The 13,958-nt window shown below is 38.4% G+C and overlaps 1 protein-coding gene across 2 annotated transcripts in view; it reads right to left on the reverse strand.

The window, feature by feature from the left end:
* The window catches only part of rnf144b (ring finger protein 144B), a 23,306-nt gene extending 9,560 nt beyond the window's left edge, over positions 1-13,746 (reverse strand). Inside the window, exons 1-3 of one of the 2 annotated variants that reach the window (XM_056474702.1) lie at positions 13,531-13,746; positions 10,040-10,208; positions 3,581-3,685 (exon numbers count right to left, since the gene is read on the reverse strand). In XM_056474702.1, coding sequence (XP_056330677.1) covers positions 3,581-3,685; positions 10,040-10,204 — 270 coding nt within the window. In that variant the 5' untranslated portion in view covers positions 10,205-10,208; positions 13,531-13,746. Of the gene's footprint in view, positions 1-3,580; positions 3,686-10,039; positions 10,209-10,323; positions 10,414-13,530 lie in introns of those variants that run through there. The other variant, XM_056474703.1, reaches the window with a different exon arrangement.
* Between the last annotated feature and the right edge of the window lie 212 nt (positions 13,747-13,958).

Raw genomic sequence — 13,958 nt, forward strand, 5'->3', positions numbered from 1 at the left:
TATCTGAGCTTTTAATCCCATACACTCCTAGACATGCTTTACGCTCCTCTGATGCTGGTCTTTCAGCGCGGCTAAATCTATGGGAGACCGGGCTTTCTCTCCATTGGCACCTAAATCGTGGACTTCTTTACCCTCTGATATTCGTAATGCAGAGTATTTTTAAATCATCAGTTAAAACTTTAGGGTAGTTTTTATTAGATTTTTAGATCTATTACTACTATTATTATTATTTTATGTGTTTTTAAATATTTTTATTATTGCATTTCTTTGCATTCATCCTTGTATGTATCTTTTATTGTTGCACATTTTATATGTCTGTAAAGTACCTTGAGATGCTACTTTTAAAGGTGCTAGAGAAAAATAAAGTTGTTTATTATTATTATTATTATTAGTAGTAGTAGTAGTAGTAGTAGTACACTGAAAAAGACAAATTATTTGTGTTGAATTTAAACAAACAAATGAAACTGAGCAATGTTCAACTTAATTTGTTTGTTTAAATTCAGCCCAAATAAATTGTTTACAACCACTTAACGTAAAAAATTGATTAAATCCAAGGAATCATCTTTGAATAATTTTTTTTTAGTGTAGTAGTAGTAGTAGTGGTGGTGGTATTCATTTATTAATTAATTTTCCTTCAGCTTAGTCCCTTTATTCATCATGGGTCGCCACAGCGGAATGAACCGCCAACTTTACACAGCAGATGCCCCTCCAGGTTTTTTCCACTAAATACTAATTTCGTAACTTTTCTAAAGTAAAACCTTGATATTGTGTTAATCAAATCAAAAAGAATCAATGAAAACTAAACGTTTGAAAACGAGAATATAAACGGACCCTACTTTAAGGTTCATAAAACTAAATTTATTTGTCGAATGTTTCATTTATGTTATGTCCTTGACCCTAGACCAGGGTCGTAACAATGGCGTCTTTTTATTTTGGCAATTCACATATGTCATAACATTATTAGTTAACTTTGAAAAAGAAGTCATCAGCATTTGGCAGAATAAAAAAAGACTAATGTCTTACTGTAAACAAATAAATATAGTGTAAATAATCCAAACTGAGAAATTCCAAGTCATCTCATCAAATAGGTTTTGCACAGCTGTATATGAATGATAAGAAATATCTAATAAATTACTCCAAATAAAGTATTTATACCATTGCTTAACTGTGATTTCATGATTTATAATACTGGGACTTTCAATAGTGGTGGAAAACATTTCGAATAATAAGGCTACTGAGTTCCTGTTCAGGCTAATGTTGGCAACCGAAAGTAAAATTAAAACAAATAAATAGGTTAAACAGCCACAGGCAAATTTCATCATACCTTTTTGTGTTTACAGTTTTTATCTGGGTTTTTTCTTCATTTTTTATCCGTTTTTATCTGTAATGCACTAGTAATAAGAAATGTTTCTTAAGCATCAAATCTACACATTTGAAAAGGATCGTAAGACTCCAAAGACGGAAGCGATGCAGAAAAATCAGCTTTTCCATCACATAAATGAATTACATTAAATTAAAAACGACATATTAAAGCAGACGACACTTTAAATTTGTGATAATATTGCTTAATTTGACTTTTTACAGTAAAGCATAAGAGCATAAAATACTTATATCCACACCCCCCAAACCCAATTGAAAATATTATTATTATTATTATCTACATTGAGGGCCCTATCATAGACCGGGCGCAATAAGGCGCAAGACCCGTTTGCCCCGACGTGTTGCTATTTTTAGACCAGCGCAACCTTAATTTTCTCATTTTGCACCACATTGTTTAAATAGCAAATCCATTTGCACCACTTTGTGGAATCATGGGTGTTTCGATTTAGAAAAGTAGTGTGTTAAGGCGCATTGTTGGCGCGTTGCTATTTTGAGAAACTAAAATAGAATGCGCAATAGACCAGCTGAAAGCAGGTCTAAAGTCCAGCGCAGAGCACGTTAGTTGTGCGCCTCGCTTACACATTGCTTAATACATACAGGATGTACAGCAATACACAAATATCTTTACAAATGAAAAAGAATTAAAGGATTAAAATATTACAAAAATTATATTTTCTATAAATATAAAAACCACTGCCTTATTGCCTTCATCTCAGGGGGCTTTTTTTTAGTTTATTCATGACAATTTGCATTTGTCTATGTTGTTATTAATATTAGTAGTATTATTGATTATATGCATATTTATATTTGTTTTATTAAAAACAAGCTTAGATTTGTCCACCTGTCAGGTTTTGGACCATATGGGCATAGCATGTGTATATGGATGTAACTCAGTTTTTTGACCATGCTTCGTTTTTATTGTTCATTTATTTGTTTGCTGGAAATTAGAACTGAATTTAGAAATAGTTTTGAAACAAATCTTTGCGCTTAACAAACTAAATTATTTAAGTAGGCTAATGGATGTCTGTGTAGACAACACGTTTCCTTATCCATGAACGAAAGAATGTAAAAGTGAAAGTAAAGGCGGATTGGAGGAGGCTTAATCTTTGTCCTCTCGCTGCAGATGCTGTTGAACTGCTGTTGAAGCTTCAGTTTTTCCACTTACAAAGTTCACCATGTAAATAGCAAATGCGCCATGTTGCGACGAAACTGACTCTTAAAGGGAATGGGAGATGAGACTCTGATTGGTTTGTTCTTAAAACACACCCATAACTTGGTGAGAGAATAAGCTCAACCCTGTTAGACCATGCACCACAGCGCAGAGTGGATTTTTCCATCCTTAAAATTGCAAAAGTGGATTGGGACGCGCCTTTAATGCTTTTGCGCCCTTAGCTTAAGACTTTGCAGCTAGATCGGTAAAATATAGCCCTAAATCTTAAGTCTACAGCACAGTAATATTAAAATGACATATTAAAGCAGACGACACTTTAAATTTGTGATAATATTTCTTAATTTTACTGTTTTTAGAGTAAAGCATAAGAGCATAAAATACTTAGACATAATACTTAGACATAAAATACTCTTATTATTATTATTATTATTATTATCTATATTAAATCTTATGTCTACAGTACAGTCAAAATAAAATGACATATTAAAGCAGACGACACTTTACATTTGTCATAATATTTCTTAATTTGACTGTTTTTAGAGTAAATCACAAGAGCATAAAATTTTTCATTTTCACCCAAAATAATAATAATTTTCTACATGAACTACATTAAACCTTAGGTCTACAGTACAGTAATATTAAAATGACATATTAAAGCAGACAACACTTTAAATTTGTCATAATATTTCTTAATTTGACTGTTTTACAGTAAAGAACAAGAGCATAAAATATTTAGATTTTCCAAATAATAATAATTATTATCTGCATTAAATCTTAAGTCCACAGTAATTAACTACCAGTTGTGATAAACATGCCATGGCAAGTACACTGATGTTTTGTATGAACAAATAGTATGAAGTATGAGCAAATAATGATGATTAATAGTGAGGATTGCGGTTTAAGCCTTACTGATTAAAATAGATAGTTTGCTAAAGGAGGGATTTCCGATGTCTGTTTGTTTGTGCAAGAGTGTGATCTGCAGAACTGGAAAGTGTTGTTGATTTGAGGATGAAGAACAGACAGAAGTACCTCAGAGTCCAGCAGAGTCCCGCTGTTTTTACAGGCTGGATCGGGGCAGGTGATGGCACTGCCTGCACCCGCGCGAATAGCCAACTGGACATACTGCCTTAAACACTGCAAACACAACACAATTTTTATATGGTTGCTGATAGTTCGTTATATCAGGAGTGTCACCAGATATGATTCAATTTATGGGGCAAAGTTTCAGACATCAAAACAATAGATTGTGTTTGTACAGATTTAGAGTTGTCATTAAAATGCATCCAAATATGTTGAGTTATTATAACAATTCATTTATATGCTAAAAATCTTATCAGGCATGATTAGAACAGGATTAATTTAATGACAGATTAAAAGACTCCATTTTAAGATCACATGATTTCTATATATAAGTTTAAAATCACTTGAACTTTTGGTGCAGACACTAAAATAGGCTATATACAGTTGAAGTCAGATTTATTAGCCGCCCTTTGAATTTGTTTTTCTTTTTTAAATATTTCCCAAATAATAATTAACAGAGCAAGAAATTTTCACAGTATGTCTGCTAATATTTTTTCTTGTGGAGAAAGTCTTATTTGTTTTATTTCGGCAAGAATAAAAGCAGTTTTTTTATTTTTTTAAAACCGATTTATGGTCAAAATTATTAGCCCCTTTAAGCTATTAATTTTTTCTGATAGTCTACAGAACAAACCATCATTATACAATAACTTGCCTAATTATCCTAACCTGCCTAGTTAACCTAATTTACCTAGTTAGGCCTTTAAATGTCACTTTAAGCTGTATAGAAGTGTCCTGAAAAATATCTAGTCAAATATTATTTACTGTCATCATGACAAAGATAAAATAAATCTTAGAAATGTTATTAGAGATGAGTTATTAAAACTATTATGTTTAAAAATGTGTTGGAACAAATCTTCTCTCCGTTAAACAGAAATTGGGGGAAAAAATAAATAAACAGGGGGGCTAATAATTCAGGGGGGCTAATAATTCTGACTTCAACTGTGTATATATATATATATATATATATATATATATATATATATATATATATATATATATATATATATATATATATATATATATATATATATATATATATATAATAGTTGTTCACTTTTTAAAAAATTTATAAATTTTCAATATTATTATTATTATTAGAAGTAGTAGTAGTTTCTATTATTATTATTATTATTACTACTACTACTTCTATTTTTCAAAAATAAAAAGCAAATAAACAATCCCCTAAACAACAACAATAATATTTATATTAATAATAATTATTATAAGAGTAATAATAATAATAATAATAATAATAATAATAATAATAAATAATAAGTAAACAATCACTTAAATAACAGTTTATTTTTAATTTTTTTTATTTTCATAATAATTATTTTATTAGTGGTAGTAGTACTGTCAGGCAGTCGTAGTAGTAGTTTCTATTAAGTTTCTATTATTATTATTATTATTACTATTATTTATTATTATGAAGTAATAAACAGTAAACAAACAATCCCCTAAACAACAATAATAATAATATTTATGATAGTAGTAGTAATAATAATAATTATTATTATTATTTGTAGTAGTAGTAGTGTTACGGAAGCAGACGGACAAACAAGGGGAGTAAGTATAAATGAGTTTTATTACAACAGTAGAGCAATGTGGATAATGATTGAGTTGAAATGGAGTTTGGATGAACTGATGATCCTCTTTTCCAGGTGGGATGACAGACACAGAAGGATGACCGAATGCACACACCAGAGGACTTGAGTGGAAGACAGACTGACGAGACACACAACGCTTGACAGGACAACTGGAACACTGGACAGACTGGAATGAAAACAGAGTAAGGTAAGTACATATGCTGAGATCGTAGGGGAGTGAAACCTAGGAAGTGGTTCACTCAGAGTCCGCTTCGTAGGAACGAGACCGGACAATGAGTGAAGTGAGGTGTGTGCTTATATAGTGAATGGGAGTGATTGGGTGCAGCTGTGCGTGGTTAATACTCAGGTGAAGGTGCTCGATGCGTGATGTTGGTGGAAGAGCCTGGCCAATCCGTGACATTACCCCCCTCCCCAGGGCCCGCTCCTGAGGGCCTGAACCTCCGACGTCGTGGTGGTCTACCTCGTCCTCGAGGTGCTGGAAATTCTGGGTGATTGGAGTGGAACTCTTCCATAAGTGCGGGATCTAATATATCGGATCTGGGGACCCATGACCTTTCTTCGGGACCGTATCCTTCCCAGTCGACGAGGTATTCAAGCTGACCACCACGACGCCGGGACCGTAGGATGTCCTTGACTTGGTAGATGGCCCCTTCTTCTAACATCAGTGGGGGAGGAGGTTCCTCTTCATGACCAGGCTCTGTGGAGGGAATCAGAGGATCGTGAAAGGGTTTTAGAAGGGACACGTGGAATGTGGGGTGGATTCTGTACTGTGGAGGTAACTGTAATTTATATGTGACGGGGTTGACCTGTTCCAGGATGGTGAAGGGACCAACAAATCTGGGACTTAGTTTTCGGGAGGGCAGTCGCAAACGGATATCTCGAGTGGAAAGCCAGACCTTCTGCCCTGGAGTATAGATGGGACCTGGAATCCTCCTTTTATCGGATACCTCCTTTGTTCTGCGTACTGCCCTCTGAAGATGGTGATGAGCATCGTCCCAGACTCTCTCGCTCTCCCGGAACCAGTAATCCACTGCGGGGACATCAGATGGTGCGCCATCCCATGGAAAGAGTGGAGGTTGGAACCCTAGGATACATTGGAATGGCGTAAGTCCGGTGGTAGGTTGCCGCAGGGAATTCTGGGCGTATTCCGCCCAGCCCAGAAACTGGCTCCAGGAGTTTTGGTGACCGTGACAGAAGGTCCTGAGGAACCGCCCCACTTCCTGAATTTTCCTCTCTGTCTGGCCGTTGGTTTGAGGGTGATAGCCAGACGAGAGGCTTACGGTCACACCTAGGAGTCTGAAGAATGCTTTCCATAGTCTGGAGATAAATTGGGGTCCTCGGTCCGAGACTATATCTTCTGGTAACCCAAAATTTCGAAAGACGTGGTTGAACAGGTTTTCGGCGGTCTCTAGGGCTGTGGGTAGACCTTTCAAAGGAATCAATCGACAGAATTTTGAGAATCGATCTACGATGACTAGAATGCAGGTGTTACCTTCAGACAATGGGAGGTCTGTCATGAAGTCAACTCCTAGGTGTGACCAGGGGCGGTTTGGGATGGGCAAGGGATGGAGTTTACCAGCAGGTAGATGTCGGGGACTCTTCGACATAGCGCATTCTCTGCAGCCTTGGACGAATCTCCTCACATCCCTCGCCATGTTCGGCCACCAAAAGCGTTGGGATAGCAGCGAGAGGGTGTTGTTGGCCCCAGGATGCCCTGTGCCCAGAGATGTATGGCTGGAATGAATGAGATCTACCCGTTGATTTTCAGGGATGAAGCGTCGATTGGGGGGACAGCCCGGCGGAGTTCTGGATTCTGGAGTGGCAACTACTGTTGGAGCGGACCATTGGATGGGACAGATAGTGATCTGATCGGGAAGGATCTTGGCCGGTGTCTCAATGGTTTCATGCTGGTCGTGAATTCTAGAAAGTGCGTCTGCTCGGATATTTTTTGATCCTGGTCGATATGATATAGAGAACTGGAATCTGGAGAAGAACAATGACCAACGGGCCTGACGAGGACAGAGTCTTTTAGCATCTTTTAAGTACTGTAGGTTTTTATGATCTGTGATTACCTGGAACGAATGTTTGGCCCCCTCCAACCAGTGTCGCCACTCCTCCAGGGCGAGCTTGATGGCAAGAAGTTCTCGATTTCCGATGTCATAGTTCCTTTCCGCCGGGCTGAGCTTCCGGGAGAAATAGGCACACGGATGGAGTAATGAGGGAGTACCGTGGTACTGGGATAGGATGGCTCCCACTCCGGTGGTCGATGCATCTACTTCGACCACAAAAGGCAAGTCAGGATCAGGATGAGTCAGGAGTGGAGCTTGAGTGAAGGAGTCTTTGAGGTTTTGGAAGGCTGCGGCGGCTTCGGGAGGCCAGGGTAGTGTTTTGGGTTTGTTTTTTAACAGAGTGGTGAGCGGAGCGGTGATGAGACTGTAATTATGGATGAAACGTCGATAGAAATTGGCAAATCCTAGGAAACGTTGGAGTTCCTTTATGGTTTTGGGTTCTGGCCAGGAGATGACAGAGGTAACCTTCCCCTCGTCCATACGAACCCCTCTCTGATCTATGATGTACCCCAAGAACTGAACAGATGGTAAGTGGAAGGAGCATTTTTCAGCCTTGAGATACAAATGATGTCTCCTGAGGGTTTTCAGGACCTCCGCAACGTGGTGGCGATGTTCGGCCTCACTCCGGGAGTAAATCAGGATATCATCGATGTAGACTATGACGAAGAGATGGAGGAACTCCCGGAGGACTTCGTGGATGAAATTTTGGAATACGGAGGGGGCGTTAACCAGACCATAGGGCATGACCAGATACTCGTAGTGTCCAGTAGGGGTCACAAACCCAGTCTTCCACTCGTCCCCCTCACGTATTCTCACCAGGTTGTAGGCGCTGCGGAGGTCCAACTTGGTGAAAATTTTGGCGGATCTGAGCTGTTCCAGGGCCGCCGGGACGAGAGGAAGGGGATAGCGGAATTTGACGGTACCTTGGTTTAGGATTCGGTAGTCGATACATGGCCGCAGCCCTCCATCTTTCTTAGCTACGAAGAAGAAACTTGAGGCAGCGGGTGACGTGGAAGGGCGGATATACCCCTGACTCAGAGCCTCCTGAGTGGACATGGCTCCCTGTTTGAGATGGTATAACTTTTCTCCGGCTGCTACTTCAGCATCCGCGCGACCAAAAACCTCCTTGAAATACTGGGTGAATGACTGAATGGAATTTGTTACCGGCCCAGACTGTTGCCAGATGGTTTCAGCCCACCGAAGAGCTGATCCAGAGAGAAGGGAAATGATGAAAGCAATTTTGGACCGATCTGTAGGGTATAACTCGGGTTGCATAGTGAATACCAGAGAACATTGTAAGAGAAATCCATTGCACTCCTCCGCCCCGCCAGAGTAGGGCGCTGGTCGAGCCATGGGACTGGATGAGTGGGTGGACGGTGAAGAAGTGCTCGGTGCTGGTGGTGCTTCGGGAAGTGGAGCAGATGGTAGTAGCACTCTCTTCAAAGCATCCACCAACTCCTGAAGGGGATCGTGAGTGCTCATGCTGTTGATAGTTGATGGTCCGGTCTTCTGTTACGGAAGCAGACGGACAAACAAGGGGAGTAAGTATAAATGAGTTTTATTACAACAGTAGAGCAATGTGGATAATGATTGAGTTGAAATGGAGTTTGGATGAACTGATGATCCTCTTTTCCAGGTGGGATGACAGACACAGAAGGATGACCGAATGCACACACCAGAGGACTTGAGTGGAAGACAGACTGACGAGACACACAACGCTTGACAGGACAACTGGAACACTGGACAGACTGGAATGAAAACAGAGTAAGGTAAGTACATATGCTGAGATCGTAGGGGAGTGAAACCTAGGAAGTGGTTCACTCAGAGTCCGCTTCGTAGGAACGAGACCGGACAATGAGTGAAGTGAGGTGTGTGCTTATATAGTGAATGGGAGTGATTGGGTGCAGCTGTGCGTGGTTAATACTCAGGTGAAGGTGCTCGATGCGTGATGTTGGTGGAAGAGCCTGGCCAATCCGTGACAAGTAGCAGCAGTAGTAGTTTCTATTAAGCTTACATTACTCTCTCAGAAAAAAACTTTCTAACTTAATTATTATGTACTTGCATGTACACTTTAGGCTCTAATATGTACCGTTGAAAGGGTATCAATATGGAAAAGGTGACCCCAGTCACGACTTTTGGACTTATCTAATTGTTTTAAGCCTTTTAATAGAAGTTGAATAACTTCACTATAAAGATCAACTAAATGAAATCAATAAATATTGAAATTAACAGAAATGAATGAGTACATTTCTGTTCATGTTTATTATTTTCAAGTAACAAAAACTGTTCTAGTTTCAGTTAACCCCAAAAACCTGATCAGAATGATTGAGATGTATAATAAAGCAACATTATGACAACATATTAGCAGTATTTACACTCTTAACAGTATTCAGTCATTCAACACAACATAATGTACAGCAGACGACAATATTTTCGAAATGACACACTTCAGCTTCAAACCACCAAAAGTCCAAAGATTTCCAAGTCTGACCCATAATATTTGTTTCAAGGATAATCTTAAATGGCATGTGAAAGAAAACATCCTCCACTCTGCCAAACTGAGCGCGATTGTGCTGTTTACTGTATTTATGCCTTTCACAGCAATAACCCAGACCACAGCTAGAGATAAACACCTGTTATTTTAAGACATGTGTGAACAAGACTAACCCATAGCACTGTTACTATTCTGTCATATAGAAACACTCTACTAAAAACAGATGTGTTGCTCTTACCTGCGCACAGAACACACAGTTACAGGACTGCAGTGTGCTGGTCTCCGCTTCAGGCCAGTCGCTCAGGCAGAGTTTGCAGTGGATTGTGGTGCTTTTTCCATCCATGCTAGCCTTCTGTTGAGGTTTAGTCCTATACCTCAGAAACATAGGAGTGAAGCTCTCCATGCTCCTAAACACAACACCAAAGCAGTTCTTAACATTATAAAGCTTTCCGCTGAACACAGATCACACACTTCAGCCAAGCAAAAAACAATCTAAAGTAGAATCACATGCAGAAGACTCACTGTTAGGCTCTGTTATTAGCTTAATCTCATTGGCGGTGTTGTGTACACCGACTGGAAACCTGCTCAACCTGCCCCTTTTCATATAAAAGGGACCACTAACTGGTCTGTCTGGAGGAACCGGAGATCTAGAATCCACCCTGAATGAACTCACTGCTTTGCAGATTCTTCCAGTCAACATTCCCATCCCGCATGGTGACTGAATCCCAAACGGGAAGAAGTCATAATAACATAATCCGGGATAAAGCTAGATTAGAAAGCCCCGCCTGTTTGGACAGGTCTGAAAAATAGAGAATGGCGACTTGCATGTGCTCTATATTTATGTCTCCTGTTACAATCAATAACATCCCTGGCCTAAATGTGGCTCTAAAGTCAGTTATTGATTGGTGGGACACGTGCGGCGTTCACTAAAACTTGTTATTTTTATTCCTGCCATGTCATTATTGTTGTTCTGACATTTGTTTGTTGGGTTTAACCCCTCTTGACTAAATATGCATAATGATTTAGGAGCAAATGTGCCAGGATCTACTCCAAATGAGTGTTTGGCTTGAATATGATTGTTATGGCAGTGTCCTGGATCACTATTGATCAGCCCAAAAACACAGTTGGTCGCACCTCATAAAGTGGGTCAGAGAATAAATCTAGGTGAGCCCTTTGACGCTATGCAGTCAAAAATATTTACATATGCTTTGGTTTTTCCACAGAGGGAAGTGAAATCACATGGTTGTTTTCAACAAAGATTGAAATTATGATGAAGTAAACGTCTCTGCAAATGAGGAAGCGAAAACTGCTTAGCTGATTTTGGTATGTAATAATACTCACTGGCCACTTTATTAGGTACACCTTACTAGTACCGGGTTGGACCCACTTTTGCCTTCAGAACTGCCTTAATCCTTCGTGGCATAGATTCAACAAGGTACTGGAAATATTCCTCAGAGATTTTGGTCCATATTAACATGACAGCATCATGCAGTTGTTGCAGATTTGTTGGCTGCATATCCATGATGTGAATCTACCGTTCCACCACATCTCAAAGGTGCTCTACTGGATTGAGTTCTGGTGACTGTGGAGGCCATTTGAGTACAGTGAACTCATTGTCATGTTCAAGAAACCAGTCTGAGATGATTCGCGCTTTATGACATGGTGTGTTATCCTGCTGGAAGTAGCCATCAGAAGATGGGTACACTGTGGTCATAAAGGGATGGACATGGTCAGCAACAATACTCAGGTAGGCTGTGGCATTGAAACGATGCTCAATTAGTACTAATGCACCCAAAATCTGCCAAGAAAATATCCCCCACACATTACACCACCACCAGCAGCCTGAACTGTTGATACAAGGCAGGATGGATCCATGCTTTCGTGTTGTTGATGCCAAATTCTGACCCTAACATCCGAATGTCGCAGCAGAAATCGAGACTCATTAGACATGGACAGGTGTACCTAATAAAGTGGCCGGTGAGTGTATTTAAGTAGTTATTTTTGGTTAGCTGAATATATTTTATGCAATACTTTAAAGTGGATTTCTTTAGTTTTATTAGGAAGAAAGTATTTATGAGGCAACAACCAAGCTTTTCTCCAGTCTATATTATTAATTAATGCAACCCAGTGGAATCTGCCTCACGGAACAATACGATTTCTTTGCTAAAGAATTAGATATGAGAATGAGAATTAAAACATATTTATTATTACATGTTTATCATGAATGCCGATGCCGTCCAGCAATAATGCTGATTCCTTCATATTTTTTGGATTGTATATGACTTTTGATAAGATGCGTTAAACCTGTGAGGATAGCTTTAAGAACAGTATTATATTATTTGAAGGGAATAGGAAAGTCATGAACAGTCATAAACTGTTCATATATGCCTGCACATTTTTTTATTGCATAACAAGAACAATAGCATGCAAACAATGAGGAATACAATGTTTACATTTTTTTTTCTACATTTAAAGGAACAAATCAGTAGAAAAAAATAAAATAAAAATAAACTTACAGGGCATATAGAAATTACAAAAAAAATGTATAAGGAAAGGATTCCAGAATTGCATACATTCTTATAGCTTTTTCATTTTTTGTGTCTTAAATTGATCTTAAGCATTATATAGAAACCCTTAAACAAATGAATATTAGACTTATCTTTGGACCATTTTTGTTTGTGTACATGGTACTTCCCATGTATTATCATTAAACTAATAAACAAATCCTGCTCCAAAGTTTTGTTATTATTGTTGTAAATAAAAAAATATCTTTACAAGAAAACCGAATTTTTTATTTTGTAAGTTTAAATATAAGATATTCAACATCAAACCAAAACATTTGGGTATATGTGCAATCAAAAAATAGATGTTTAATCGATTCCTCCTCTAATTCACAAAAAGTGCGCACAGATTCCAAGTCTCTAAAAAAATTTTACTTCTTTCACTGGATAAATTAAATTTATTAGTTTATATGTCACTTCTTTAACTTTATTGGTGAGACAGTATTTACTAGGTAAGTTCCAAACTTTTTTCCACTCAATTTGCTCAAATAAGGAATTCCAGAAAGATTTGCATTTAGGCAACAATGTGGTTCTGCATAACTTTTTAATGTAAGAATTATTACATTTATTGTCTATAATTTTCACACCATTGATACTTAACTGATTAGTATGTAAAAGATTTGATTCAGAGGATAAATTACCGGATAAGAGCTGAACAAGTCCACTAGGAATTGCATCAAATACTATTGCAAATTGTTTAGCAGTTATGGGAATCTTGTAATAATTGAGAAATTCACAATAATTAAAAGTTGTCCATTACTTTTGAATAACGGTCTCACCAATATAATATCATTATTGTAGCAATTTTTATAAAATAAGGATTTATTTTTAAAGGTTTTACATTTGTTGTTCCATATTACTGATTTATGTGGAGAAAATGTATTATATGCCCGCACATTCCAGACAAGTCCATTGTCCGCTGTGACGTCACAGCCGAATAAACACGGCCGCTTCCGTGTGTTGTTAATAAACACGAACACACTCCTGAGTCCATTCTGTTATGGTGACTCTGGCTACCGCATAAAAGTCTTCATTTCCCCGCAAACGACATCACGCGATGACTGCATTAAACTAGCATTGTATTGCCACGTAACGTAGTAATATGTTAGCTGTATATCAGACACCACAAAACCGCGACGATAAGACTTTTACTAAGAAATGAACTGACCTCAGTCTTCATGGCCACGACTGGAGTGTGTGCATCCTCACGCGCATCTGATCATGAAGATGCTGAAGATGATGATGATGATGGACAGTCAGTCAGTCAGCTTTACATCTCCGCCCAGTCACCTCGACCAAGAAGAAGTAGTGTCATCTTCTACAATGGTGCGTGTGGATTTGCGTAAACTTATGGGGCTGTGTGTGTGTGTGTGTGTTAAAGGGTTCGGCTACTTCCTGTTTTCTCCTTCCACTGACTGATGTTAACTCTTTCAATCACAGAGTGCTGGACTCTTGAAAAATAATTGTTTGCATTGGCCAAACCTGATTCACTGAAGTCACACCAGGATCTCACTTGGTCTTAAAGCCTTTTCGATGGGTTATTTTTACTATTTATGATGTAAAAGCAGTCAAAATAGGACAAATGAGCTGATATGG

This window comes from Danio aesculapii, chromosome 16 (genome assembly GCF_903798145.1).
Source record: "Danio aesculapii chromosome 16, fDanAes4.1, whole genome shotgun sequence".
In the NCBI taxonomy this organism is placed as follows: domain Eukaryota; kingdom Metazoa; phylum Chordata; class Actinopteri; order Cypriniformes; family Danionidae; genus Danio; species Danio aesculapii.